The sequence below is a fragment of the Artibeus jamaicensis genome, unplaced genomic scaffold (assembly GCF_021234435.1).
Source record: "Artibeus jamaicensis isolate MK-2021 breed Jamaican fruit bat unplaced genomic scaffold, CSHL_Jam_final contig_867, whole genome shotgun sequence".
In the NCBI taxonomy this organism is placed as follows: Eukaryota; Metazoa; Chordata; class Mammalia; order Chiroptera; family Phyllostomidae; genus Artibeus; species Artibeus jamaicensis.
The window spans coordinates 2,512,602-2,537,827 of record NW_026521995.1 but is presented as its reverse complement, the minus strand read 5'-3'; the positions used below and the strand labels follow the sequence as shown (position 1 = coordinate 2,537,827).

The 25,226-nt window shown below is 36.4% G+C and overlaps 1 protein-coding gene and 1 long non-coding RNA gene across 9 annotated transcripts in view; both read left to right on the top strand.

Annotated features, from left to right (window-relative positions):
• Positions 1 to 19,712, top strand: part of LOC119050879 (uncharacterized) — a 51,959-nt gene extending 32,247 nt beyond the window's left edge. The window contains exon 4 of the long non-coding RNA XR_008393038.1: positions 19,475 to 19,712. This is a non-coding gene — a long non-coding RNA (uncharacterized LOC119050879). The remainder of the gene's footprint in view (positions 1 to 19,474) is intronic.
• The window catches only part of NEBL (nebulette), a 347,697-nt gene that overhangs the window by 218,148 nt on the left and 104,323 nt on the right, over positions 1 to 25,226 (top strand). For 6 of the 8 annotated variants that reach the window (XM_053673463.1, XM_053673461.1, XM_053673460.1 and 3 more), the window contains exons 1-2: positions 21,537 to 21,737; positions 21,827 to 21,898. The exons of the other annotated variants lie outside the window; for them this stretch is intronic. In XM_053673463.1, coding sequence (XP_053529438.1) covers positions 21,657 to 21,737; positions 21,827 to 21,898 — 153 coding nt within the window. In that variant the 5' untranslated portion in view covers positions 21,537 to 21,656. Of the gene's footprint in view, positions 1 to 21,536; positions 21,738 to 21,826; positions 21,899 to 25,226 lie in introns of those variants that run through there. 8 annotated transcript variants of the gene reach the window in all.

Below are 25,226 nucleotides of genomic sequence, written 5' to 3'. Positions count from 1 at the left end.
TAAAAACATAACATTTGAAATGGAAGCATTTTTAGAGAAGCCCCTTGAATAGGCTATTTTTATTAGGCCTTGTAGAGGTTGTAGGGACTCAGCCAAGATCACCCAGATAGTCATCAGTGAGACTGGAACCCATGTTTTTTGTTTTTGATCGTTGCTCTATTACAGTTGTCCCAATTTTCTTGTCATTGCTCTCCATCCTCCCCCCTGCGCCCACTCTCACAGTCAGTCCCCACCCAGTTGTCCATGTCTGTGGGTCATTTACACATGTTCTTTAACTAGACCCTTTACCTTCTTTCCTCCCTTATCACCCGTCCTCCTCCCCTCTGGTCAGTTCATTCCTTGTTTCCATGCCTCTGGTTCTATTTTGCTCGTTTGTTTGTTTTGTTCATTAGGTTCTTGTTATAGGTGAGACCATATGGTATTTGTCTTTCACCTTCTGGCTTACTTCACTTAGCATAATGCTCTCCAGATCCAACCATGCTGTCGAAAAGGGTAGGAGTTCCTTCTTTCTTTCTGATGCATAATATTCCACTGTGTAACAGTTTTTAGATCCACTCATTTACTGATGGGCACTTAGGTTGCTTCCAGCACTTGGCTATTGTAAATAACACTGCTGTGAACATTAGGGTGCATAGGTGCTTTTGAATTGGTGATTCAGGATTCTTATGGTAAAATTGTAGCAGTGGAATCACTGGATCAAAAGACAGTTCCATACTATTTTCCACAGTGGCTGCACCAGTCTGCATTCCCACCAACAGTGCACTAGAGTTCCCTTGTTCTCTACATCCTTACCAGCACTTGTTGTTTGTTGATTTGTTTGTGATGGCCATTCTGACCAGTGTGAAGTGGTATCTTGTGGGGGTGACTTCTTCGCGAGTCCCCCCAGGTGTCACAGACAGAAGTGAATAAATATGGCCGAGACATGCTGAGATCTGTTTGGGGATAAGGAGTGGGCTGTGGCCAGTTTCTCAGGGGAGACAAAGGCCAGCAGTGGCCAGTCTCTCCAAGGAGAAAAAGGCCCCGAGCGCCTTCCTCCATACCCTTTTATTGGGTTGTAATACACAGGAATACAGGATGGCAAGGATCAAACAGTAGATAACACTTCAAAGAGATCTGAGGGCTTCAGAGTCTGAGTCAGTGTCTGTCAGGAAGAGAGTTGCAGAAACTTTGGGAGATATACTCATTTCCTCTTGGACCCTTATCATATGAATGAAAGCACTCTTAGTAGAGCAGATTTCACAGGTTTATCAGCAAGTCTTTGTGATGCCAGACTTTTCTCCAGGACACTCTAGCAAGGCAAGAAGCTACATCTCTCCCCAACAGGTATTCAGGCTTAAGGGGATTAGAGTCAGGAAGCACTTCTCCCAGAGAACATGGGGACTTGGGCTTTGTCAAAGCCGGGGGGCAAGAGTCCATTGCTCTTTGTTGCAGCCCCCAGAGTCCCTCCATGAAGGCCTCCCAAGTGATCGAGTCTGGCTTAGGTTGCCCCCTGCTGTGAGGGGTCTTACCTGTCACTGGCTTCCAACCAAGCTGTGGGGGCAGGGAGAGGAACTGAGGCAGCGTTTGCTACCAGAGACAGGCTTTGTCTCCTGTGGCTCGCATTCCAGAGGTTGTCCCTCTCTCCCTTAGCCACAAGGGATCAAGATACCATTCCTAAAACTAGGCAGAGTGGTCTACAACTGTATCTCACTGTGGTTTTAATTTGCATCTCTCTGATAGCTAGTGATATTGACCACTCTTTCATTTGCCTGTGGGCTCTCTGTAAGTCCTCCTTGGAGAAGTGTGTGTTCAGGTCCTTTGCCCATTTTTTAATTGGATTTTTTGTTTTCCTGGTGTTGGGTCATATGAATTCATCGTATGTTTTAGAGATCAAATCCTTGTCTGAGGTATCATTGGCAAATATGTTTTCCCATATGGTTGGTTCTTTTTCATTCTGATGATGTTTTCTTTACCTGTGCAGAAGCTTTTTAATTTGATTGAAATCTCATTTGTTTATTTTTTCCTTTATTTCCCTTGCCCTAGGGGTTGTATAGGCAAACATATTGCTGCATGAGATATCTGAAATTTCACTGCCTATGTTCTCTTATAGGACTTTTATGGTGTCGTGCATTATGTTTGAGTCTTTTATCCATTTTGAATTTATATGGTGTATGGTATAAGGTGGTGGTCTAGTTTCATTTTTTTGCACATACCATTTTAGATCTCTCAGAGCTATTTTTTGGTCTATTTTTACTCCATTTTATCCTTCTGCTTCTTTTGTCAAATGTTTATTGACCATAGAGACATGGATTTATTTCTTGTCTTTCTGTTCTGTTATATTGGTCTATGTGTCTTTTCTTATGCCAATACCAGGCTGTTTTGGTTACAGTGACCTTATAGTATCATTTGATATCAGGTATTATGATCCCTCCTACTTTGTTCTTCTTTCTCAAAGATTGCTGAGGCTGTTTGGAATGGTTTTGGTTCCATTTTTAAAATATCTGTTCTAAATCTGTGAAGTATGTCATTGGTTTTTTAATAGAGATTGTGTTGAATCTATAGATTACTTTGAGTAGTGTGGGCATTTTAATGATGTTGGTTCTTCCAATCCGTGAATGTGGTATATGCTTCCATTTGTTTGTACCTTCCTTAATTTCTTTCTTCAGCGTTCTGTAGCTTTGTGAGTTCAGGTCTTTCGCCTCCTTGGTTAAGTTTATTCCTAAGTGCTCTACTTTTCTTGTTGCTATAGTGAATAGGGTTTTTCCCCTAGTTTCTGTTTCTGATATTTTATAGTTGGTGTACAAAAATGCCCTTGATTTCTGCATGTTGACTTTGTATCCTGCTATTTTGCCAAATTCACTTATTAGGTGAAGTCGTTTTTTGGTGGCGACTATAGGGTTTTCTGTGTCATCTGCGTATCAGGTTGTTCACAATGTCCTCAACCATTACATCACAAGGTTTTCTCAAAAAGTATAGGTGACTAGTCTAGCAAGTGACCTAGACTCAGGTTGGTTGCTTTCTCTTGCCATAAAGTATTTTCTTAGTTTTAAATAGTTAGAATAGCATGATTTACTTTATTTATGTTAATTATAATGCATAAATTTTAGAACATTTGGAAAAGAAACCTACTACTAACCCCCGGATATATGGTAATATTTTGGTCAGTTCTTTCCAGAATTTTTTAATGGATAATTATTTGCTTTTTTATGATCATGGTAAGTGGAAACAATTTTGACAGAATGACAATAATATTAAGCTTTTAAGTGCATTGATCAAAGTGTCCTGAGAAATTACCTTGTGTAGTTATCAGAAAACCCATCTAGGGATGCAGTCTTTATTATTCTAGTATTAATGTTGAGGAATGCTTGGCTCTGAGAAGCTAAATAACTTGCTCAATCTCAGATAGATTTTGCATGATGGAACTTGAATTTGACTTGTGTGTTTACTCCAGTACCTATGTTTTAACTACTATGCTCACTGGGTCCTGCATATGTCATTTTGTATTCTGTTATTTTATTAACATTTCAACAGAATGCCCATCCTTGTTTCCTCAATGATCATATTAAATTTATATATAGCATCACCTTTTAACACAGTAAAATTGCTTTACACCAGGTTGTAAGAAGAGAGAGTTAAAATTATTTTTTACTTTTTGCCTTCAGATATTACTCATCAGATCTTGGTATCTGCACAAAGAACCATTTGAAAATAAAATAGATTATGGAGAAGGCCAGTCAACATGAGACAGAAAGGCACATTAATTTTATAGATATGGTTGGTTCATGAGCATTTCACATGACATTCGGAAACAATTTTTCTGTGTTGACTGGACATCCTTCCTGTGAGTTCATTTATAACAAAATTTGCACAACTACTTGGATATTTTCCTGCATTTTTCAGGTCCAAGTTGCCCCAAACTTCAAGTTCGAGATGACATACGTGGTGACAGTGAGGTGCAGCTGAAATGTGAATAGTTTGGAGCTTTATTTGCATGCAGAAGTAAAGTAGACATTTCCTGAATGTCAGCCTGGCTCAATGAGCAGTGTGCAATCCACCTGTTTATTTCCTTCAGCTGTGACGTCAACAGCCACAGCAGGAAGAAAGATGAAAACTGTATTGCCACTGTGCATTGTGAAGAAAGAAATGAATTAAACATATCAGGCCAGTGTGTAACTGCACAACTGATATTGTGCAGTTACAATATTAGTGACTCTTGAAGAGGGCAGTGTTTTGCTGGCAGCATTTTAAGTGCTGTTTTGTGTGTCCCTGTGTGCGGGGAGGGAACAGAATGGGAGAGTTTGGATTCACAGGCTGGTTTGTAACTTAGCTCTGTTCTAGTACACATGGAACAATAGGCTAAACCTGGGTAATTCCTGCCACCAAGAGGTTTACAATTAGTGCACTGAACTTGTCTTTTTTATCATGCAGTCCCTATTAGTAAAGTAAAAGTCTGAGCTCATTCCCCAGTATGTTTATTTATAAATCATGTACACATGTTACTGTGGACTCATAAATTACTTAAGTTTTCTTTCTTAAATTTGAAGAGTAAAAAACCACAGATGACTTTTCCTGTCTGTGTAGTGCAGGGTGCGTGTAGACTGTTTCAAGCATCCTTGCCCCGCCGCTCCAGAGGTGGGGAAAGACAGTCTGTATCCAGTCTGTGGGGAAAGACAGCCTTGAGCAGCTTCAGCTGGGACACACTGTATCCCTGAACAAAGGTAGAAGTTTTTTTTTTTTTTTTTAAATCAAGAGACTATTTGAAAGTTAAATTGTTTTCTTCAGAGCTGCTTGAGAAAAATTTAATAATAGGAACCTAGGTATGTCTACATTTTACATTTTTTATATTTTAAATTGATGCATTTAAATATATTTTTGTTGCATTTTCTTATTTACATTTTAAATTTATGTTTTAAATCGATAATTTGCTTCTATTGCCATCCTTTCCCTTTTTGTGGTTCTTCCAGTATAGTTACATTTCCGGGTTGTGTATAATAAGAAGTTGGGGGTGGCACTGGCAACAGTTCTTGTCTGTAGTTGTAGAACTCTGACATTTGCAAACTGTACTCATCAAACATCTAAGTCAAACTAGATGACTGGTTAATTACCTTGTGATTCATTATATTTTACTTTCCACCCAGGAAATAAAAGGCTAGCTATTTCTGAAATGGGGAATGACTTAGTTAATAAGGATTTATCATAAAAAAGATAATCATTAATGCTTTACTGTGCTATGTAACTAAGTGATAAGTTTATGATAACATTTGGAAGTGAGTTTTAGTGATTATGTTTTTAATAGAATGTTCACTTACTATCAGGATATAAATATGTTCTGTTAGCTTGCAAATTTGATTTAAAACATCATCATTAATATTTTCAAAGCCTAGTTTCTTGTATATCTAAATGTGTAAAAAGTATTTGTTGGTAAAGTATTATTTTAACAATAGGTTTATTTCCATTTTATTAGATTCATGTTCTGTATTATAAAGAGCTATTAGTAAGAAAATACACAAAAAGTAAATCTCGACAGCTAATGTCACCAATATATTAAATTTGTTATTAAAGTTGCCTTGATAATTTAATATATCTATTTCCACAACTTTTACTCAGTCATCTGTCTGGATGTGTAGTTACCTCTACCTCTAATCAGCATCTGATTAGCTTATCATTAAGCTCAAAACCCACAAGAGATCATGATATTAATAAATCTGAAAAGTATAAATGAGTTTTTAAAACAAACTGTATACTACCAAAATTAACACCAGAGGAATTAGAAAAGCAGAGCTATGCAATAACTAAGGAAAACATTGAGAAATATTGTGAAATAATTAATATTATGCAAGTTTCCTGGCCCTGATATTATCTGGGAATGCTTAATTCCAAGTAATACCAAAAAGAAAAAAGGTATTTATAGCAAGAATATAGGATAACCTCACAGGAAACAATTCCAACAAGTGAGACTGAACTTAATGGGAACTGGGAGGTTGTTAGAAAGCAAATCTCTTTTACCAGGTGTTTTAGGGTTTGTTCAGTTCTTTGGCTCTGCTTTTCTCTGAATACAGTATTTCTTAGCTTGCTTATCAGATTATAGTTGAAAATAGCTACCCACCTGATTCTATCTGGGCTTATTGCCCCAGCACTTACGATCACATGATTATCTACAGCTATGTGTCACTTGGCTCAAACTCATGAAACACATTCTCATTGGCCGATGAATAGCCAGTGCACGTGTTCTCTCCAATTGCAGTGTCTGCTTTGGGCTTATTGAGCCGTCGCTGGATAGTCAGGTTATGTGATTCAGTCTGGGACCTGAGCATGGTCCACACAGGTAAGTTATTAATGATTCTGCTATAGCTTTATTAATGACTCATATTTTCAGGGAAAAACCATTTCAAAGGTACATAAATTGGCATAAAGCACAAAAAAGATGAGATTGTCAAAAGGAAACTCCAGTTCATGAACATAAATGGTTCTAGTATGAACTTATTTATGCCTTATTACCTACATATTATTGTATAAACAAACACTATAAAATCACATTCTTTCAAAGAATAATTTATCAAAAGCAAGTAGTATTTAACCTAAGAATGCAAGGATGGTTCAATATTAGAAAACCTACTAATATAATATAAAATTAATATGTTATTGGTATGGATAAAAAGGTTAAATAGTAAAGCCATCCCATGCTGAAAAAGAATTTAATGAAATTAAACAATTTTAATATAATATTTTAAATATGTGGTTTTTATGCTTTTTGCTATTTCCAGTAAATTGTGAACATTTATTATTTTTGTAATCAGACAAGCATCTATCTGGTTTTAAAAGCCCCTTGGTGCAGATCATAATTTTTTTATATTTCAGGTTCCTAAGTCATATAACAATGTCTTAATAAATATTTTTAATGAAGTACTCCACTAAAATAGTCTAATTTTTGAGAATTGTTAAGAAAACAGAATAGACAGAATTTTTTCTTTGCGTGAAAGAACTTGTTTTAGAAGTGTACTTTTTTCTGTGTACAGCTTGAGTGATCAGCAGTCTTTTGGGGATGAATTGCTTTTCCTAGGTGGAGCCTTTGAAAATTGTTTCCTTTACTTTCCATCATTTTGCTTGTGGCTCTGTGAACTCTGATTTCTTTCCTTGTGCTGAGTCCATGCCTGAGTCTGACCACTGCGCATGTCTAACTGATGGTTGATACTCTGCCCGAACAACTTAATTTTAGATTCAACATGCCTGGGCCTGTGCCCATTTCCAGCCCTGCTATCAGTCTTTATTTCTTGCCTGGACTATCTGCATTCTTCTGGTATTTCTTTTTCCTTCCATTTCAGCATATCCTACCTACGCTGCAGCTAGATTAATCTTTCTATGTTGGATTTATAGGTTGCTCTCCTGCTTAAAACTTTGTGATGTAATATCTCTGATTGAATTACATGGGAAATTTTTGGCTTGACATTTGAAGCTGTTTTCTTTCTGCCTCCTGTGTGCTCCTCCCTCCCCATCTTCTCTGTGCATCCGGGACTTATTTCTCATGGCGGCCATGGTACGGCTATTCTGCTGTTTCTACTTGTGCTGCATCTTCTAACCCCCTTTTTCTCACTCCTGAAAAACTGACTCATTTTTATAACGTGAAGATCAAAAGCAGTGTTCATGGAACTTTAGGGTCTCCCCAGTATTTGTGATTTTCTTCATCCTCTGAATCCTTGTGGCACTCTGTATTCCTCTGATGACTTTCCTATGCTCTCTAATTGCTTCAGCTATGCTCATAGCTTATAAGCTCTTTGTGTATGAAAGGCTAGATTTTGTTATATCATAGTTACTGTAGTGCCTAACATAGTCACTTACTCACAGTAGTTCAAATATTGACATTTTGAATCAAACACTGAATTATTTGAAACTAATATATACATGAGCAGTATAAAATTTTAATTCATATATATCAATACCATTGATTTGCTCTTTTTGTAAGTCACAGTCTGTAAGCAGTCCTTTGGGAGATGGTAACACAACTGAAAATATAAAACAGCACTAATATAAAATGAGGTTGTATCGGTCATCTAGTTTGTTTTTAAAAAGTGATTTTTCCTTTTTGTCCATTTGCATTCATATTTGCAGACCAACTAAAATAGTGTGAAGTGTTGCATCCACCAACGCGAGAGACAAATTGTCAGAAACTTTCAGGATTCAGAAATGTTATTTTATTGGCCAAAGTTTTAACCTGCGCAGGGGCGGACCCTCAGAGTGTCCGGAGACACGGTGCTCATAAGAGCTGCAAACGAGAGCCGCCCTAAGCGCTTACAGCTGTCTTTTTATAGACGCGAGCAAGCAAGCATTGTGTAGAAGCAAATGTGGCTGTTAGCTACTGGCTACTTGGGTGGTGCGAGCATGACCTAAGCTTTCTGGGTTTTGAGTAATGGAAGAATTTTAACCTAGACACTTGAACAGGTGGTCCTCTACTTGTTCAGCCCCATTGGTTTTGTAGTTCCGCCTTCTCCACTCCCTGTGTTCTTTCTTAACTTCCTTGTGGTTTCTGCTCTAAGTTCCTTGTTCCTCCAGGCCAAGTCTCTTTAAGGCAGTCCCTATTTTATTCCCTATTTTTCTGGTTTCAACATGAAGAACAACTAAAATATTAATGTGAAGAACAATAAAAGTTTTTATTATAACTTTGAGAGAGAATATTAATGAAATTGAGGGATAAGGAAAGGTACTGCTTAAGATAATTTTTCCCATTTGCGATGACTTGAAAAGTTTGTTTTCTTATGTTAAACTTCTTATACTCTTATATATATTCTTATATTGATTTGCCAGGACATTCTTGCAAGAGATTGAATACTACAATAAATATCTGCTTTTTAGAGCCTTGGACAGTGTCATTTTCGAAAGCAAGCTTGAACTCCCCATGAGATCGTTGTAAAGATAAATGCCTAAAAGGTTTTCAGAGCCATACCTTGGCTCTAGCAAAATTTAATTTCCCACTGATTATGTTTATATCAATTTTGGAACACATAGCCATGAATATACTCAGCATAGCTGTATCATTGACGATTTTCCCTTCCTTGGGAATACATTTCTGTTTTATATGCATATAGAAACCACTTATTCTTTCTTATATTTCTACCTGGAGTTAAATTCTCTGGTTTTTAGAAAAGACCATGAAAATATCCGATAGTTGTTTAAAGGCTGCGTCTTTATAATAGTTAAAAACAATTTGATGTAAATGGGAATGGGCTTTATAAATGTTCTATACTTTATTAGCCATTCAGTAATACCTGATTAGGTTCAAAATACAAAAGGAGTTTTTAAAAGTAGATACCAGCTACATAATATCACAGTGTTGAATGCGTGCAGTAGGTATATTTGGTGAGGTGATACAAAAACATATAGAAAGATCTGATTCAGTCCTATTGATGTTACCTTAAAGCAAATTACTATAATTTTCTTGAGCTTCAGTTTGGAGATTGCAATAATACTTACTTTTTAGAGAGGTTATATGAGTCTGCCATGAGGTAAGATGTGAAAAGGAATTACCAGTGTCTACTGTTCAACATACTCATGGATTACTTCTATTCCTCTTTTACCAAAACAGATTTTTTTATATTTTACTTATTTATCTTTAGAGGGGAAGGGAAGGAGAGAGGGAGAGAAATATCAATGTATGGTTGCCTTTCGTGCAACCTTTTGTGCATCCCCTGCTCGGAACTGGCCTGCAGGGAACTGGTCTGCTACCCAGGCATGTGCCCTGACTGGGAATCAAACCGCGATTGTCTGGTTCGCAGGCCCATGCTCAATCCACTGAGCTACACCAGCCAGGGCCCAAAACAGATTTTAAAAAATGATTTGATAAAATAATTTGTTGATAATGTTTTCATTTTTGAACTTTTTGTTCTATGATAATTAGTAGATTACCAGATAAATTTGGTAATCAGGTAATCATACTATCTTAGAACTAGGAGGATTGGCCTTATTATTTACAGATAAGAAAGTAAAGGACCAATGACCTCAGATGACCCACCCTCCACTGTATACAGTTCAACAGTAGAGTGAGGTTTTGAGCCCATATCTTGGGACTCCTCCTCAGTGGTCCTTTTTCCATGCTCCATATCAGATGTGGCACTTTGAGTGTTACCCTTTTCCAAATGATGACTTCGTGACTACACTTCATTCAGAGGATCTAGCAGGCTTCCAGTCTCTTCTGTTCCTGATAATTCTTATTAGTCAATTGTAGAGTTTTTGCCAGGCTGGAAAATAGAATAAAATTCAGCTATCAGTTCAGTGTGGGAGGTAGTGTCACACATGTGTTCTAGTTTTGAGTACAGTAAGGAGTTGGAGCAGAAGCCCCATCATAATGTAGTTCATGAGTTGGTTATAATTTTTGTCAAATCATCACCCCCAAATACAGTCATTGGTTCTGTCTCTGAAAAACAAGCAATACAAAAGCCTGTAATATACTCTAAAATATGCATTTTGGTGATGTTCTGAAAAAAATTTAGCCCTTAGATCATAAAATTTAAACCTTTAAACATTTAAAGAAAGATAGTTTGCTTAAACAGAACATTTGCCACTGTTGTGTTTTGGAAAATTAGAAAAAAATTAAAAAAATATGGAACTTAAAGTATAATAAAAGATGAATTAAATAAAGAACTAGCTAAAGCATAAAACTGTATCATTTTTTCTTAAAGTCGTCTTCAACTCCATCCTAGATTAGATTTTATAATACAGATAATTTACCCCTTTTTTAAATTTTGTATTTACAAGGTGGCCACACTTAATTGGCCATCAGGTAGCTTCTACAAAACATCTTGTAAAGTTAAGAAAATCTAAAGCTATTTAGAAATTCATACATATGAGTACTTTGCTTAAGATGGAATTATAGAATTTGTCTATTTGACCTGATTAAATTAAAAGCTGAGGTTTCCCTAACTCATGATTGTTTGTACAAGAAGAAATAATGTAAATACTATAAATAACTGTCAAAGGAAATAACATGTATAGTGTTGTTAAATCTTAAAATAATGATCAAGTTCATCCTTGATCAAATGCAATGTAGTGATATTTCTATAGAATAAATATTTTATGGGATTATGATAATAACAGTCTAGTGTCAAAGCTTAATTCAGATCTTGAAAAAAGTTGTCCCTGCTACTTCACTAACATGTGATAATAAAATTACTTCTTTTTCAGCAAACTTACCGTATTGCTTGGACTATAAGATGCACTTCCCTACCCCCCAAATTTGGGAGGAAAAGGGGGATCTTATAGTCCAAATGCAGCTTACCTGGCTAGTAAATGTAGTTTACATTTATATTGGTGAAATATTATGTTATTTATGTTATTAAATATTTTACACTTTTACCTTTAAAATTTTTTTCCTATTTTTTTTCTCTAAAACCTGGGTGTGTCTTATGGTCTGGTGCATCTTATAGTCCTAAAAATATGGTAATACTTACATAAAAGTTTTGACATAAAAAAGAATCTCATAGTATGATGGCTCTTTAAAATGTTCAGTGTTCATGGACAATGGTGTGGTGATTGCCGGGGGGAAGGGGTAGAAGGGGACTAAATGCTAATGGGAAAAATACAGTAAAGGTCAAATAAAAAATAAGATATTCACTTTTGGGGACAGTCTGTCATAGAAATCCTTAAAAGTGGCTACTCTGTGCTTTAAAAATGGATAGATTTACATTAAATAGCTAGTGTACATACATTAAAAATTACATTATTAAATAAAATGTTCATTTTTAGCTCAAGGGCAGTATTTCATTCATACTGTTATTGTTGCTATTATAGTTTGGAGTGAAAATTTTCTAATATTCTAGACTACATCTAGAAAATTTTTGCATTTTTTGGTAAATTTTCTTCATTAGTTTTGAGTAAATCAGAGAATGCATACTAAAAGCTTACTACTACCACGTATTTTCAATGAGTTCTTATTATATTATAAATTTTTATGTACTGAATATAATTAAAAGAAAACTTTGCAGATCTTTTTGGTTGTCAAGGCAGCTATGTAGAAAGGGCAAGCTCTATTTGGATATAGTAAAATTTGCCTTATAAATTGTTTTCCATCCCACTTTCTTGATTTGTGCATGCAATATCTTACATGCATCTGAATCGTTTTTAAGAGTACCACAAATATAAACTTTATGATCTTGGTATCTAGTGATCAGGGGAGAAAAAGTACTGCTCAAGTAGTAAACTGGAAAGCTTCTCAAATAAGGTGACAGCCATTCGTTGCTGCCTGCTTTCACTCTTGCTGCTAACTCCTGGGGCTCTAGTTTTGGCCAGTCATGATAACTAAATTGTCTCCATAGTATAGGGAGTACCCTTTCTTTCAAGAACCATCTGTAATGACAATTCCTTTGAAGTTGGAAATTGAAAAAGATGATAGAAAATAATATCACTATCAGAAAGGAATAGTCAACGTTCTGCTGCTCCATTCTTCAGGTCCTACACCAGATGGAAGCAGTACAGACCTGGATTTGAATCTGTTGTGAAAACTTGGGCAAGTTATCACTCTTAGTCCCAGCATCTCTGTGAAATGGATGTTGTGAGGATTGAACGGGGATATGTATATGTGTCCCATGGCACAGTGCTTGATGTAGATATACTGTGATCATCCTCTTGTTCCTTCTTGCAGTACCTGGTAGGGACCAGTAGAGGGGATTTCTAAGAGTTTTCAAACACCTCCCTTAATTTTTTTAAAGGTTTTATGTATTTATTTTTAGAGAGGGGGAATGAGGGAGGAAGAGAGAGAAACATCAATGGTGTGGTTGCCTCTCACATGCACCCCCCCACACACTGGGGACCTGGCCCACAATCCAGGCATGTGCTCCGACTGGGAATGGAACTGGCAACCCTTTGGTTTGCAGGCCAGCACTCAACCCCTGAGCTACACCAGCCAGGGCACCTCCCTACATTTTTATAGAGTTTCATCTTTTTCCAAAATTTTCAGCAGAGCTTGGAAAAGGGATAACGTGAATAAAACTTAAGACCTTAGATACCATTTTTAGTAACAGTATTTTTAGATTAAAAGCACTTTATTGCATTTGGATATTATTAAAAATCCTTACAGTTAAACAAATATTCATTTTATTGGCTCCATCAAGAAAATAAGCAAAATCGTCTGTGGAACAGAACTCTGAGGTATTTTTCCTCTCACTACTGAAGATCTTTTCTGTTTATTATTTCAAAATTTAAGGGTTTTAATAGAAAAACCTCATTTCAGTAAAACACTTGGGCCTTAAAATGATCCATCAGCCTCTTTATTAAAATCTCATAGCTCACTGTGACATTGCTTTATAGCATGGTTTTAAAAGGATTTACCTGGCCAAATTGATGGGCAAATTGCTGGTGTGTTTTAAATTGGATTATAAGAGTTAAAAATGGTAGTAACAGTGGAGAATATTTCACCACTCGGACTTTTTGCTATTTAGATTGAGAAATTAAGAGTGAATACCTATTACTCACACATATAATTATGTATTTATTAGATGGATAATTAAAGAGCGAATGTTTATCCTGAAAACTGCTGGGATTTTAAATATGTCATTTTCATTAATGAAACAAGATAGCATTTTGAATGCACCTTTGGTGAAATTAATTAAAAGACAATTTAAAGAGTTAATTTATTATTTATAATAACAATTTAAACCCTTAATGAAATACATTTCTGTACAGAGGATGCTGATTTAGATAGGTCTGGAAACTGAAATAGATTGTAGCTTTTATTGCTTTCTTATTATTAGGATTCTGAAATTCTCATCTTAAGTTTAATTTTAAGTGTATTTTTCACATTTAGGGTATATGCGATCAAAATGAAAACTAGCTGCTGATTTCCAGTCTTATTGTATCACCTTACAGCTGCCCTTCCGCCATGGTGGCCCCTGCCCAGTGTGGCTTCTTTGAGTTGAGATATGCTGTGAGTGTAACATTAAAAAAACACTGGATTTCAAAGACTTAGTATTTTAAAGAATGTAAAAATCTCAGTACTTTTTGTATTCAACACATGGTGAAAGGGTAATATTTTGGATATATTGAGCTAAATAAAATATATCCTTCAAATCAATGTAATCAGTTTTTTAAAAATGTGGCAACCAAAATATTTAAAACTACTTGTGTGGTTCATATTATATGTCTAACTGGATGGAACTGCTCCAGAAAATGATTTCTGAGCTGATTAAAACATCACAGATAGACATTGCCTGAGGGATGCCACTTTATGAGCAAATTAAAAATATGCCAAGCATATTGGGGTTATGAAGAAAACTTTTGCCTACACAACTTGAGAAAAGATGGGTGGAGAAAACCATCTATAGATACAACTAGGGCATGAAAATAGGATAAAAAATTGATGTCTACAAAATTATTTGAACATTCAGAAAAATTCTACAAAACATTCCTCTACTTTCTTGAAAGTGCAGCTTTTATTAGTCTAACAGATTTTATTGTAGTGTAAGAAAATACATATTTTTAACCAAATAAAGTAGTAAATATTGACTACCACATGTATATTCAGTGTCTGCAATATGCTGGCGATACAAAGCTTTTATAGTGCATGGCATAAAGTAGATGTTCAATAAATACTTGATGAATGAATATATGATTGAAATAGGGGAGATGGGTAGGGATTTTTGTTGTTTTTATTTCGTGGATAATCTGAAGAGGTTAAAATCTCTTCCTGTTCCATAGAAGGAAGGCACACAAGAAATATTTGTGAAATGAGTAAATGAAGATAGACACACACACATATTAAATGACAAAAAGAGTCCTCAGTGAGAAATTACTACCAATACCTATTAAACTAGTTTTCACTATTCACCAATTATTTTAAAACATCTAAGAAAAAGAAGATAAAAAATATGAACAGTGAAAGGACAGCAAACTCACAGTTATTAACAACCACACCCTAAAACAAAAGCAAACTAAGTGAACAGCTAGATCAGGAGCAGAGCCACAGAAATGGAGATCACATGGAGGGTTAGCCACAGGGGAGTGGGAGGAGGAGGGGGCAGGAGAAGGTACAGAGAATAAGTATAGGGGGAAGGCAAGAGTAGTGTGGGAAATGTAGAAGCTAAAGAACTTGTGACACATGGACATGAACTAAAGGGGGACAATGTGGGTGGGAGGGGGTGTGCAGGGTGGAGGGGAATGAAGGGGGGGAAATGGGACAACTGTAATGGCATAATCAAGAAAATATATTAAAACAAAATAAAACATCTTAAAGCTGTTCTAAATGGCACATTTAAACAGCACATTTACTTTAATTATGCTCTTATTTTGATATGCGCTTATATTTTGAGTTACATTTGAGAATACTCAGTGGAAACAGTTGATATGAGACCCAGGAATTAGTGCTTCAAAAGTGGTGCACTTGTGGCCATCAGTTGTGCTGTTTCCCCTGGTTTGACTGGGATGAAATCATGGTTTGGGGATAGAAGAAATCCTTAGTGAACTTAGGTGTAGTAATTGGTCACTTAAGGTTAAGGAGAAATGTTAATAGAACTTATTTAGTAAAATGTAGAAAAAAATAGGTGCATTTCAATAATAAAATTGTAATTGTATAGTTGTGTGAAATTCATGTTACAAATGCATTTAACAGTTTCCATTTATTTGAGGATATATGTAAGTGAATTTCCCTTGACTACAACCTTCACTAGACTGATAAACCTGGGAATAATTTCTTCACTGTGCATTTTCATGAAGCCCAGCGTACCTGAGGAATATTTCAATTGGCTAATGATAAAACGAAGGAGTAAAAATTAAGTTCAGGTATATGAAGGGGGTAGAGTAGGTGTAGACCCGCTGTTTCCATCCATAGCTGATTGACCAGGAACTGTTATTTATAAAGGGTTCATGGTCCACACTGGCTTCATCTAGCTCTCCCTGAGGTCATTAGTTACTGATGCTCCGCTGCCCTTGTCTCTCTCCATTGTATGCACCAGCGATGCTGAAGCTCTTATTTCTGCAGCTCTCGTTTCTGGGTCTTTATTAATGCTTTTTGGATGCCTTCCCTATACCCCATCACTTTACCTAATTCCAGCTTAAATATCCTCTCTAGGGGAAGATCTGCCCATTCCTTAGTTTCTCTTCATTTTTTTCTTTCTCTGAGCTCGTATAACTCTTCTACTTCCCTTTTAGAAATATTATTACACTTCCTCTGTAAAGAACTAAATTGTCTAGCTTTGTGTATATTTACATGTTATTGTTCTAATGGCTTTTTTCAATATGCTCTACAACCCCAAAGCCTTTCCTTTTTTTCCTTCTTTTTTTAAAATTTAATTGTTGTTCAAGTACAGTTTTCTGTATTTTACTCCCATCCCAGCCCACCCCCCAGTGCTCCCCACCTCCCTCCCATTTCCACCCCTTAGTTGTTGTCCATGTGTCCTTTATACTAGTTCCTGTAAATCCTAAAAGGACTTCCACATTATTTTCAAATTTCAATGTACAATTTCCCCTCTGCCCCTGGAAACATGACAAAAACAGCTTTTCTTTCTTAGTTACTAGGAAATTATTTACTTTCTTGTGTTTTCAGAAACTTCATAAATCATGTAAGCAGGACATGTTATAAATTAATTAGTAGAACATCTCTCTCTGAAGGGTTAAAGGATTGCCAGCACTGATCAAGCTTGCTCTCTCTCTGGCTCCTGATACAGTGTTGACAGCCAAGCAAAGAGCCTCTTCAATAAATCCTCTCTCATATTTAAGTTTTTCCAGATGTGAGAAGCAATTATGTCTTTGCATTTACTGAAGCCTTGTGTGCTTTTCAAGAGGAAACTGGCATCTGTGCTGAATTAAGTGTGCTTGAGTGCATGTGTGTGTTCTGTGTGTGTGCATGTTCTGTGAGTGAGTGTACGTATACACTAGCACACACGTGGCATTTGCCAATAGTCAAATGAGATCGGACCTGAAAACAAAACAAAACAAAAAGCTAGTGTCAATAAACACCAAGAATTGTTGCAGCTATATTTACAGTCTAGAGAATTGGTCTTTACTGAACAGCGCCTTCTCCCTTTCTATTTTTGTTTGATTGTTAAAGCAAAGAAGTGAGGATGATTAAATCATTTGTATCTGTGAAAGGATTTTTTTTTAATGGTGAAATCATGATCCTCATAAAACATAAAATGAACACATTTCAAAGATTTTAACTCATTAATGAGGGTACTAGTAAGATGTTACAAGGGGTTCAAAGGTAAATTTGAAGGACTACACATAAGTGAATAATAAGGAATGCTGAAATGAATTTACAAGTAGGTGTCCAAAGGGTCTATCAACAAGGCAACAATCAATTGCTTTCCCTAGGAAGCAGTGAACTTGCATTTGTGTGGATGATGCATCATTAGCATTGTTATCAGTTTTCAACAATTTATAGAGTTGTAAAATTGCTCAAAGACAGTTTTCAACAATTTATAGAGTTGTAAAATTGCTCAAAGACAGTGAAAGGCCAAATTAGCCAGAAGGTAACACCAGATAAGACACAAGGTAATCTTTTCCAATTCTTTTTTTTTTTTTTTTTTTGCCAGTTTCAAAGTCTTTCACAATTTTTCCTGACCTCTCACACAAAACTGCAGACAAAGGCTGCTTTGGGGGAGAGCCAAGCTGTTTGATCCCATGTAATCCTTTAGTTCTGGCGACCGGCCATATAGAGGCTACTCAGACCATGGGCTTCTTTCTCTTGGTGTGAAGGACTGTAGAAGTGATTGAGGTGTTAGCCTTATTGTTGTTAAGACTGAACTAATATCTCAAGTAAGTAGCAAATTAAACTAGTCTTTCAGTTTCCTGGGTGCTTATGTTAATATAGACTTTGAACGAGAATACTTTTTTTCTGTCCAAATATTTAGAAGAGTACATATTTTTAAATTTGGCATCCCAACCACACTCAACTTGGAAATTGTGTCAAAAGTTATTTGTAGTTTTTTGTTTTTTGTTTTTCTCCTCTAACACCAGTGTAGATACATGGTTTTCATTTGTGAGTAGGATCTGTATTTGTGAAAACGGGAATAGGAACACAGAAAAACACTCTATTAAAGCTCATTTTAATGGCATAGTTGGTAAGAGTGACAATTAATTCAAGTTGCTTTATATTCTTTTGATTTTGAATTAACAAATAGTAATGAAACAGCCACTAAAAAGAGGATAGGCTTAGTGAATGTGAATTGTAAAAACAGATGAGGCTAATGTTAAGCAAAACTCTTCTATAACGAACAAACCGCCCTAGAGAGCTTACATTTCTTGTTATAAGAAATGATTCCTCCCCCTTCATGTATTAGTAAAGTTCTCTTTTGGACAGATTCTGGTTGATGAGGACATACATGAAGCAAAATTAGAGTAACCAGAAATTAAACTGAGAACCTTCAGGGTGACAGTCATAAAAAAAACCAAGCCAAGCCAATAAACAACAACAAACCACAATCAAAACAAATAAACAGACAAAAATACCTGTGGCAGGGAAACAAGTCAGATGAACTAACTCCTCTTTCATTTAGCCATTTAAGGTAAATGGTTTATAATAAGAATGCTGAATTAATTTTAAAGTTAAAAAAATCAGTTTATCTCTTAAGTGTTCCTCAACTCAGAATTGAATTTCAATATATTTCAATTGTTTATCATGGATTTTTGTTTGCGAAGTACTCAGCACCATCTTGGGAAAAAACACAGTTTCTATCACTGTAAAGAAAAGAAAAGAGGGAAAGTGAAATAAGTATGAAACATTTGTCAGAACACAAGACATTCTTGTCTCATGTGACCTTAACAACACTGAGACTGTGGAGCACTGCATGACTTGTGATAGTATAGAAATGTTTCCTTGGCCAGGGGCTGTATCCCTGGAGACCTGAATTACTGGAGGGACCCTGTACTTTCTATGGAAATGCATTGCTTACCCATAAGTATCAAACCCTAGTGAGACCAAAGACTTCTGTATTATAACAGGCATGAGCTTTAGTCATGCTGTATGAGGCCCTTCTGGCCTTTAAAAACATATCGATGATATAGAGTTGCACCCTTCAAATGCTTTTCCTGGAACTGTGTACCTTTATTGGATAGATAAAAACTTGTATTGGTAAGGGTCTTTACTACTTTTTAAGGGATCTTTACTACTTTAAGGATCTTTACTACTTTTAAAAAACTTGTATTGGTAAGGATCTTTACTACTTTTTACATTTTCTGCCTTATCTTAGCACTAAGTATATTTTACTTTCTGCTTTGTCTCTAACAGCAAGCACAGTGCCTGGCATAACCACAAGTGTTTGAATGCATGAATATAGGGCTCTCGTTAAGTACTGGTCCTGGTGCTCCACTGAATAACTCTGTGAATAAGACGCATAATTAATTTCTTTTGACCATGATTTTGCCCTCTGTAAAAGAGAAGTCTTTAGTAGGATTGATTTCTTAAGGATACCCATGTCTTTAAAATTTTGATTCTAAAATTGCAAATGGAAAATTTATGTTCACATTGCATATGGTGTTTGGTTATATTTTCAAAATGTTTGTGCATGATCTTTTCCAGTGCGGTGAAGAATCAGTAAGAACTTATTACCTGATGGAAATGAGGAAAAGCAGCCCTTGAAGTCTGATGAAGGCAATTCACCATGGAGAATAGGTGTTACCACGAGGAATGCAAGTATGGTCACCTTAAACATTAGCCAACAGATGCATTTTAAGCCACTGTGGCAATATTTTCTCCCTACACTCCTAAAACTTTGCAAGAAAAGATTATGAAAAATGCTCTTCTCTATTTCCAAGTAAAGGTAATGGAATCAATTTTCTATAGAATAGTCTTTTGGCAGAGGACTTGAGGGAATCAATCAGAACCCACCTATTCTGCTCCTTTATGGAACAACTATAATTAATGTAAGGAGAAATTTCCTTGTAGACTTCTCTGTACTAGCCTGACAAGGCTGTTATTTTAAAGTTAAAACTTAAAACTTAAGTTTTCCAAATTCACTACCCTTGGGACATTTATTTTTGGTATTTTGTTTATAAGCATGATATTTGATGCTGTTAAGTTAGCCTGTGTCAAAAAATTGTTTCATGAGGAGACCAATGATTCTTCTAGAACATGACTTATTTTCTTGGAATAGAACAGTGTTTCCCTAAGTAATATTTCACAGAGAAGTGTTAGTTGGAGTATCAGATATCATTAAAAAATAGGTAGTTAGGTGGGTAAGTAGTTTAGATTAGACTAGATGGATAGGATTTCATGTTTAGAAAGTGCTGCGTTAAGCAAATTTAAACACTTTTCTTGAATGTGCATCTTCTCAGAACTTCCAGTGTGTCACTGGTGTGTGGATCTCTAGTGGCAGGGGTAGAGATTAGCGCACAGGTGCCCCCAAACACGGTCCTTTAAGAAACCCCTTGTTTCCATTCAGAATCGCAGTGGAACTTTATTCTCATGGAACACGATGTGAGAAATATCTGTACATGATGACCATATAGAAATTTTTCTTGTCAGGATTTTTAGTTTAGGCAAGGCCAAGGGAATTAAAAAATAAATTTAAAACTAGATGGGATATCAAGAGAAAACAGAATTATACTTGGCTATTAAAAATGATGTATTATTTTGAATAAAGTTGTATTTTATATAATTAGTTTAATTATTCACCATAGGGTGATTTTTAATGTGCAATGCTTATGTGCTATGGCTGTATAAATATTAATTTACCCTAGGATTTAAATAAGCAAGTTGATAAATTATGAGTTGGATAGAGTCTTAAGATTACCTACATCAACGTGAAGGGTTTGTTTTGAGAATTATAGTTTAATTATCTAACGGATGACATATATCACGTTATAAATATTGTTCTAGGTTATTTTTCCAAGCTTTTCTGAGTATGTAGTATGCATTGAAGGGTATACAAATAAATAGCATATTTGTAAAAATTGACATGATGGGCAGAATTGAAAGAGATGACTAGTATTGTTTTGAATTCTTAAATGATATATCAACCTGTGTTAACTGCAACTTCTCATGTTTAATGATGTTTACAAGTAAAATCATACACTAGCAGTGTAGGATTAACATAATTAACTCAGAATAAATTCTTTGAAGGGTTCAAAGAGCTTTTCATAATAAATTACTAGGCTTTAATCAGCTAATGTAAAGTGAGTATTTTTTAGAATGTGGGAAGTACATTTATATCTCATGAAAAATTTAACTTACATTAATGAAATAAATTTGAATGATCCAGATTCACCATCCCAAATCAGAGGTATGTCTGACATTTCGGTGAAAGCTTTATTTAGGAGTTGAGGAATTCTTTAAGATAACAGGCTTTTGACTGTGCTATCTTGAGTGTTACAACTGAGTGCTTTCCCCAGAATTTTGAAGCCTTTTTCAAATTCTTTTATGAATGAATTGAATTAATGAAATATAAATAAATGATCTCTTTTGAATTTCATAATAAGTTAAAAGAATGCTGACTTTTAAAGTTCATAAAAATGAATTTTGCTTGTTGAAATGTTATTTCCCCTTGGGAAGCTAGCCCTGGCCAACCCCCAGGATCCTGTTCCATCCACTAACACAGAGTTGTGATAAGGAGAGTGAAGTGTGAGCTAAATAGAGCGGAGGCCTGGGCAAGGTCATTTATACCAGAATACCAGGGATGCTAAGATCTCAAGGGTACTGTACTACATAGACTGATGCTATACTGGTGAGTTCAAAAGAATATATACACACACACAGAGTGAAAATGAGGGTTCCTGTATTTGAGGATGTAAAAGATGAAACTGAAGAGGAAAAAACAGAGGAAGAAGAAAATGAAGAAGACAAGGTGAGTGGGCAAGCACCTGCTGAAGAAAGGTATTTGTTCCTCTACGTTCATGGTTAGAAATATATTTCCTTTCCCTTTGTTTTGGACAGGTATTCTTTAAGCCTGTTATCGAAGACCTGAGCATGGAATTGGCCAGAAAATGCACCAAACTCGTTAGTGATGTAAGTGGCTTAAATAATTTTTGTCCCATTTTGTATTGCATGTCATAGAATATCATACCATAGAATCATAGAGCAGGAGAGAAAATCCCCAAACCATCTCTCAAAACCCAGTTATTTTCCAGATCATGGAACTGAGTGGAGGAATTTCAGGTGATTTCCCCGAGGTCACCCACACAGAGAATTTCTGTGGGAGCAGGTATTTGTGTTCTCAGTCCAGAATCTTGTCCCTGCAGATTTCACTGTCATTCTGGAATGAAATCATAAAGCATGGAATTCAGAGCATATTTCTTCAACAACCCAAAGCCTGTCACCATTTGTATAGTGATCTAATATGTTTTGGGAGGATCTCTATGAGTGAATAATTTAAAAAAACATTTTGGGGACCTTTTGAGGACTCTGATGAGTACAGTAGTTTTCCAAACCAGAGTAAATGCATGTAGTACCCATGTGCCCATAACACCTACCGCCAACTTAGAATTAATGGATGATTGAGCTGCATGTTAAGAACTTTGGACTGGATGATGTTGATGATGATAGGAATGAAAAGGAGAATTTTTGTTGTGACTTTTTTCATTAATTGGGATTGGTTTATATTATATTTAAAGGGAATCCTAGAATTGTAGGATTAGCTCATATGTTTTTACAGTAAGTAACTAAAACTTCAGATGCACAAAGAAAAGCATTGCTCATTAGGGATGGGAATTGAGATGCTCTCGTTAAAAGTTGTCAGAGAACTGTTTGTGAAAGGGACTTGTCAGAAAGAGCCAGAGGATGGTGGGAATCATACCCCTTTCCATATATTTGACATGTGATATAATTAAATTTTAAATTTTAAATTATTTCTTTGTGCTATTATTTAATGATAGTTATGAGCTACTGTATTTGAAAGTTCATTGTAAACTGTAATAATAATATTGAAATGACCACAGTAATAACAATAATATTAACAATAGTTAAGATTCATTGAATACTGTGCGCTACTCATTGAATGAAGCTTATGAGCTAGGTTCTATTGTTTTTCACATTTTAGAGGCGAGAAACAGGCTCAGAGAGGCTAAGTAGCTTTCCAAGGTCACACAGTTAAGTGGTGGGGAATAGGGCTTAAACACAAAGCACTCTGTCTTAGCCACGACGCTGTGTCTTCTGTCACTGTAGATGTCCATGCAGGTTATCATACCTTTATGTTATTAATTTTACACTAATATTAGTGATAGTAACTCTACCAACATTTTCATATAGAACATATGAACTTAAATTTGACGTTATCTTTGTTACATTGTTTGCCCAACTAAATGCTTGTCTAAAATGTATATGCGAGGTTGCACCAATCACAGGGCTAAAACAAATACAAATAAGGATGACTTGCTGCCCTGAGTTCAGTGGCGTTCCAGGCAGGTCTCTGGAGATTCTGCCCCTGACAGTGCCTGTCTGTTTGTGTCCACATTTAATTTAGCATGCCTGTCTTTTCCCTGGTCTCAAACTTCAATTTAAAGACAAACCTTTAAGTCCCTTAATTTTGTTTTCTAATTCCTCATATCTGTAAGGGATATCCATGTGTTTATCTGAGGCTTTTTGTCTGTCTGAAGGCAGTCTGTCTGCAGCCTGCATCACCAAGAGAGGTGGGTGTATTGTTTGCTTCCTTGCTAGAGTCCTACATCTTGTGGATTGAATCACACAGCTAGTGAGCCACAGGCCTGGGATTTAAACCATGATCTGTCTGATTCCCAAGCCTTGGCCCCCACGATGTCCTTCCTCTTGCTGTGTGCCAAGCCTTCCTCACACCTCATCATACTCTGTGACACTGGTTCTGTGAGCCTCAGCTCGGAGGTGGTGCAACCCAAGACTATTTTGCTGAAGGTCACCTGCTAGACAGGGGTGAGGACAAAATTCAGGGTTAGGTCTGGTTAAGTCCAGAGTCTGGATGATAGCCACTTGTCACTCTGCTTCATTTTTTTTTAGGTGAAAAGAGTAGCTTCGTGGATTTCTCTTCAAGGAGCAGCCTTTCTACATTGCCTCCATCATCATTCCAACCATTCCTCTTTGGACCTCTTCTAACTCTCATGTGTCTTAATTGGGGTGTGATAACCAGAGCTGTGCACAGCAGTGTGGATATGCATGGCCCGTGGTCATGAGTAGGGTGGGATGATGTTTCCTTTTGCTCCATGCACCCTCTGTGACGGTAGTTAGAGTTTCTTGGGCTGGGGGCCTGCGAAGAACTATTAGACCAAGCTCTATAGACATCTTTCTCAGATATTTTCAGTGCTAATCTGTGACTTACAGCTGATTATGTAGAGCTCATCAAGTTTTAATGGTAGTTTGAATGGTTTTCACCTTGCCATGGATGGATGTCATCTGTAGTTGCCTGCCATTTAGCTCTTTCAGTTTGACTCTTCACTCTCCCTGAGGGCTTGGGGTCAGCAGCAGACCTGCAGACCTTGCTGTATCATGTCACTGCCAGATAGTTCATTAAAATGTTCAGCAAGATTGGTCTAGAGAGAAGTCCTGGCAGGCCTGGACTCTTTAGAATTCTACATTTTTCAGATCAGGTGGCTTCACTTTGGGGATCAGAATGAGGCATTTTCCAGTTTTCTTTGCCCCGCCAAGTTTCTGCTTTGTCCTTGCCATGCCCATTGGTGGTGTCTCCCTCTATATAACTCGCTTCCCAGTCCTGAACACAGTGCCTGGTCCTCTGAGGCCACCTCTGTTATTTTTCTGTTAACTAAGTCATGCTGTTTATTTCCCACAGATGATCCCTCTCTGCTATTCTATCTTGTTGGTCAACTCTCTAGTCAATCCCTTGAATAAATCAAACCTATTGACTGTATTTAGCAGTTAGAATCATAGATCTAGTGACCATTTGTCACTTTATGGTTGTTTAATAACCATAAAAATATTAGGTTAAAGATGATTGTTTGTATGTTTCTTGTAAATTAGGCATAAAGTCTCTGCAGGGCAAGTTTGGCCACATCTGCAGGACACCTCTGACTCGGTGACTTCGAACCTTTTTAGGGTGTTCATGTGCAGTGCAGCAGAAAGAACATTTCCCAGGGTAAAGAGCACTGTGTATTATGGGTAAATCCTTACAGTGCGGAAAGCGTTAGATCTGTCGTTGCCTCTCTGGAGGAAGCTCTGAATGTGTTGGATAGTCTGGGCCGGGGGCAACCTGGGCTGTGAGCGCCCGGTTAACAGGTGCAGTGAACCCAGTTCTTTCTTCCAGGGTTTACTGTATTTAGCAGTGTGGCTCCACTTGTGAAAAGACTTTCCAAGGTACTTTTGGTTAAGAGTGCTTGTGAAAGGAAGGGTGCTCACACATTTCTACATCTGTCAT